Source organism: Pleuronectes platessa, chromosome 13 (assembly GCF_947347685.1).
Source record: "Pleuronectes platessa chromosome 13, fPlePla1.1, whole genome shotgun sequence".
NCBI lineage: Eukaryota > Metazoa > Chordata > Actinopteri > Pleuronectiformes > Pleuronectidae > Pleuronectes > Pleuronectes platessa.
The window spans coordinates 19,362,678-19,367,020 of record NC_070638.1 but is presented as its reverse complement, the minus strand read 5'-3'; the positions used below and the strand labels follow the sequence as shown (position 1 = coordinate 19,367,020).

The 4,343-nt window shown below is 48.1% G+C and overlaps 1 protein-coding gene across 4 annotated transcripts; it reads left to right on the top strand.

Annotated features, from left to right (window-relative positions):
• Nucleotides 1-215: 215 nt before the first annotated feature.
• lrrc24 (leucine rich repeat containing 24) lies at nt 216-4,003 on the top strand. 4 transcript variants are annotated; one of them, XM_053438709.1, is made up of 6 exons: nt 216-377; nt 1,304-1,582; nt 2,278-2,446; nt 2,757-3,076; nt 3,221-3,763; nt 3,833-4,003. In XM_053438709.1, exons 1-6 carry the CDS (start codon nt 216-218, stop codon nt 4,001-4,003), a joined length of 1,644 nt encoding a protein of 547 aa, XP_053294684.1. The 4 variants fall into 4 exon arrangements, with proteins under 4 accessions (XP_053294684.1, XP_053294683.1, XP_053294682.1 ...); XM_053438708.1 differs by having other exon boundaries at nt 2,757-3,098; nt 3,156-4,003; XM_053438707.1 differs by having other exon boundaries at nt 2,757-3,172; nt 3,209-4,003.
• The last annotated feature ends 340 nt before the right edge of the window (nt 4,004-4,343 follow it).

Here is a 4,343-nt window from a genome sequence, read left to right as displayed (position 1 = left end):
TTTTTTCTTTTTTGTCAATCCTCCCATGCCAATCCACACGTCATCTGCATATACAACATATTTGCAGCAACTGTCAATCCCGGCTTTGATATATTACCACAGAGAGAGACGGTCGGTTGTTGAAGCTGTGATCAGTCATTGATGCTCACTTTTCATCTCCGCCTCTACCTTCTCTCCTCAGGTTTTGGTCTGTGGCGGTCTGCCGCGAAACCACCATGGCCCCCCCGTGGTCCCCCAGACTCATCCTGCTCGTACTCGCCCTCGTCCCTCAAGCGTGTCTGCCGTGCCCCCCCGGCTGTCGCTGCTACAGCCTCACAGTGGAGTGTGGATCTCTGGGGATCAAAGAAATCCCGCAGGGCGTCCCTTCGTTCACAGAGGTCAGTCGGCCGATCGACAATGAGCACTGGCTGTCAGTGCACTGCAGCTGACCCCCCGCTCCCTGCACATCAGTGATATTTGTATCAGTTGACTTCCTCTTTGATCTGCTCTTATTAGCCTAAATTTTTTGTGTTTAATCAATTCGCCGTGACCCTCTTTGATGTAAGCCTGAGGGAGGAGCTGTGCCGTCGGCTGTGTAATTATTTATTCTTGCTCAGAAAATGACTCTCGCAAGTCCCTATGATCATCCGTTGAGAAGATGTTAAACATCACACCGTCTTTTCCTCTCGGGTACAGGCCCCCCCAACAGTACTGCAGCTTATGAATATTAATGGGTAGCATGTACCGCATAAATTGCTCCATTAACCTCATTCAGTAGGTCTATCTCTTCCATCATACTTTACCTGATGGCCAGTTTGCGCTTCTTTCAAAACATCACCAGTGAATGCACTTTAGTGATCAGGACACAGCTTTTCGTTGTGGATAAAAGACAGAAATCAATTCTTATGTAGCTCCAATTTAAAAAAAAACAAAAACATTTTGGTTTTGAGAAGTTGACAGGTTGTTTCTGCAGCATTTGGCAAAATGTTAAAATCCATCCAGATGGATTTTGCATAGGGAAATATGCATTAATATAGAAAGTTAAGGGTAAGAGAATGAGAGTAAGTTTGATTTATTTACAGAAGAGGAAAAATGATGCACAGATACATTTGTCAGTGCCATCATAACCATCATCAGCCCTGCACATGCACAGAGTTTGTTGCTGCTAATGTTGCTGATAGTTAATACATTTTTCTACCTCTGATAACCACACGGCCACGTTCACCTCCTTCCATAAAACAAACATCACATCCTTTCCTCTGTTTCCCTAATGCAATCAATTTGTGACTGCGCCTCTAATTTAATTCCCCATCCTTCCCCGAAGACCATCTTCCTCCAGGACAACGCGATAGTGCAGATCCGTCTTCAGGACCTTACTCGTCTCGGCAGCCTCCATTACCTGTACCTCCAGAACAACAGCATCTCAGCACTGGAGCCCGGAGCCTTTATTAGCCAGGGGCAGCTACTGGAGCTGGCCCTCAACGGTAACCTCATCCACCTGGTCACCCCTGACATGTTCCGGGGTCTGGAGCACCTCCGGATCCTCTACCTGGCAGGCAACCAGATCACTCGAGTCCAGGACCAAACCTTCAGGGGACTGCAGGTTGGTGCATGTGAACTGGGATAAAGGGACAGTGGACTGGATGGCAAGAATTAATGCACATGTTTGGGTTAAGCATTTCAACATCTTAACCCTAATCCTTTTGGTAAAGCGAAAAAAAAGCTTAGATTTTGTGAGAAAAGCCAAAGCAATTCCAATATGGGACGGCTTTTTGTGGATTATATAGCATGACGTCTGCGACTGTAAATCCAATTCATGACAGCATGTCTGACTAATCCCTACAGTACAGACTGCAGTGTTTCCAAAGGGGGGGGTGTAGGTCAACATTGTGTCAACAGTACATTCTGTGGTACGCCCACGAGTCTGACCATCTCGAGAGTAATAATAGCCTGCGGTTGGTCGGTTATCAATAGGTAAAGAAAACCTATTTAAAGCTAGTTACATCTAACTTTCTGTCTCTTTCTCTTCTTACCCTCTGGCTTCCTCTGGCCTCGAGCTGCAGCAGCAGCTGGATGTACTTACTCGCCACGAGACTCCACTTCTTGTATCTGTCATTTCAAATTAAATGTGGTCTAGAGAAGTGTGTAATTGCGATCGCCACTGCAATGTAATGAAAACGCTGGACTGAGTTGGGAGGAATTGAGTCACTCCTCTCTTCATATTTGACATTTCTATTCCTCTTCTTTAACTTGTATCTTTTTTCCTGCTCTGCTGCTGTGTCTTGCTACTATCTGCAGCGTCTGCAGGAACTCCACCTGCAGGAAAACAGCATTGAGCTGCTGGCAGAGCAAGCCCTGAATGGCTTGTCATCTCTGGCTCTGCTGGACCTCAGCAGAAATCACCTCCGCACCCTGGGAGCATCGTCCCTCAAACCGCTTGTCAGCCTGCAGGTGCTTCGTGTCACAGGTAGGACAGAATTCCTGCAGCACATTATGTCTTATAGTAATATGGCATAATCCTCTAAGATTGAATTTAATGCTTCCACACCACAATTCTGAAGAACTGTCAGTGCCCAAGACTGTCAGAGCACTGAATTTCTCACACAGCACACAGACTGCTTTCCTGGAAAATTACCTGCACTTACACATCTTTTACATTTCAATAGCTTTCACCCAAAAGTAGTCCTTGAATGAGAAAGAAAAGCCCCTCTACACATTTCTGAAGATTATTTTGGAAAAACTGTCTTCCCTTGTTTGACTCCATTCTTCTCCTCCAGAGAATCCTTGGCGCTGTGATTGCGCACTTGGTTGGCTAAGGACGTGGATCAGCGAAGACGGTCAGCGACTGCTGAGCTCTGCTGAGCAGCGTCAGCTCATGTGTTCGGAACCACCTCGCCTCTCCCACCTCAGCCTGGTGGAGGTGGCTCCCAACAGCCTGGTTTGCATCCCCCCTGTGGTTCAGCTGGAACCTAGTCACCTGACTGTGCGACTAGGGGAGAGTCTCAGAGTCTCCTGCCAGGCCTCAGGATACCCTCAGCCTCAGGTGACCTGGAAGAAAGCGTCCCATGGCAAGGCCCAGTTATCCCCTCGAGGACTGGTTCAAGAACTGGGACCCAACGGTGAGCTCTTCAGGCCTGGAGCTGGAGGAGTGGTAACTGCCCTTCCCAGTGGTGGAGGGATTAAGGTGGGAGGTGTTGGTGGGATCCATGGACTTGTGCGTGGAACTGAGGAGGGTGGAGAGAGGGACAGCTTTGACCCGGACATGGGCAGTGGCATGTTGTTTCTCAGCAATGTGACTGTATCTCATGCTGGACGCTATGAGTGTGAGGCCTGGAACCCAGGTGGTGTAGCCAGAGTTACCTTCCACTTAGCTGTCAACATGTCCTCTTCTTCATATTCCACCCAGTTCTGGCCTCGTTTGAACTCACACTCCTTTGTTTCCTCTTCGTCTAACTCCTTCTATCAACCAGATGTTCTGGATGTGAGTCAGGAGCCGCTGTATGAGCAGGACAGCATGGATTTTAGCGCTCTGGGCCCCGCCACACAAACCGCCATTGCGATTGGCATCTCCCTGCTGGCACTCACTGCTGTTCTCCTCCTGATTATGATCTACACTCGCCATCAGCAGTTTCAGAAAGAGGAGGGGGGTTCCTACTGTACGAGTAAGGAAGAGAGCATCCTTTACGTGAACGACTACTCTGATGGACCCACAACCTTTGCCCAGCTGGAGGAGTACCGCGATGACCATGGCCATGAGATGTACGTCCTCAACCGAGCCAAGCCCGTTTTGGGATCCACTTCATCCAGGTGTCCCATGATGAGCGGGTTTGTTCAGCAGAAAGGGATGAAGGAGGCGCTGCTGGACCACGAAATGGTGCAAACACTTACCAGATCAGGGGGAATGGGGCTTCGCAGACACCCAGCAGACGGAGGCGAGGGGCCCCTGACAACGGACCCGGAGGAGCTCTTCCTCAGCCAGAGTCTCCTCTTCGGATCACAGGTTGCCTACGAGATTCACTGCTAAGGGGTTGTGATTGTGTTCTGACACAAAACAATAAGTTGTTGGACTAAATTAAAGACAATGAAGGAAATATTGTGAAGTAATTGCTATGTGGTCTTCAACAGAGGGGAGAGTGTCAGTTAGTGGTTGCTTGGGGAAACCTGGGTCACAATGAGCCTCTCAGAGATCCTCATCTCACGGATTGTACAAAATTAAGATGAGAGTGATGAACTGTGGAAACATAACAATTGAATAATCCCTTTCTGTCTCCACATCAACCCTTTAGAGATACATTTATGTGGCTAACCTTATCAGAAATGGTTACGGATTAAAAACAGCTTTTCATATTTTGTACTTGTGATTT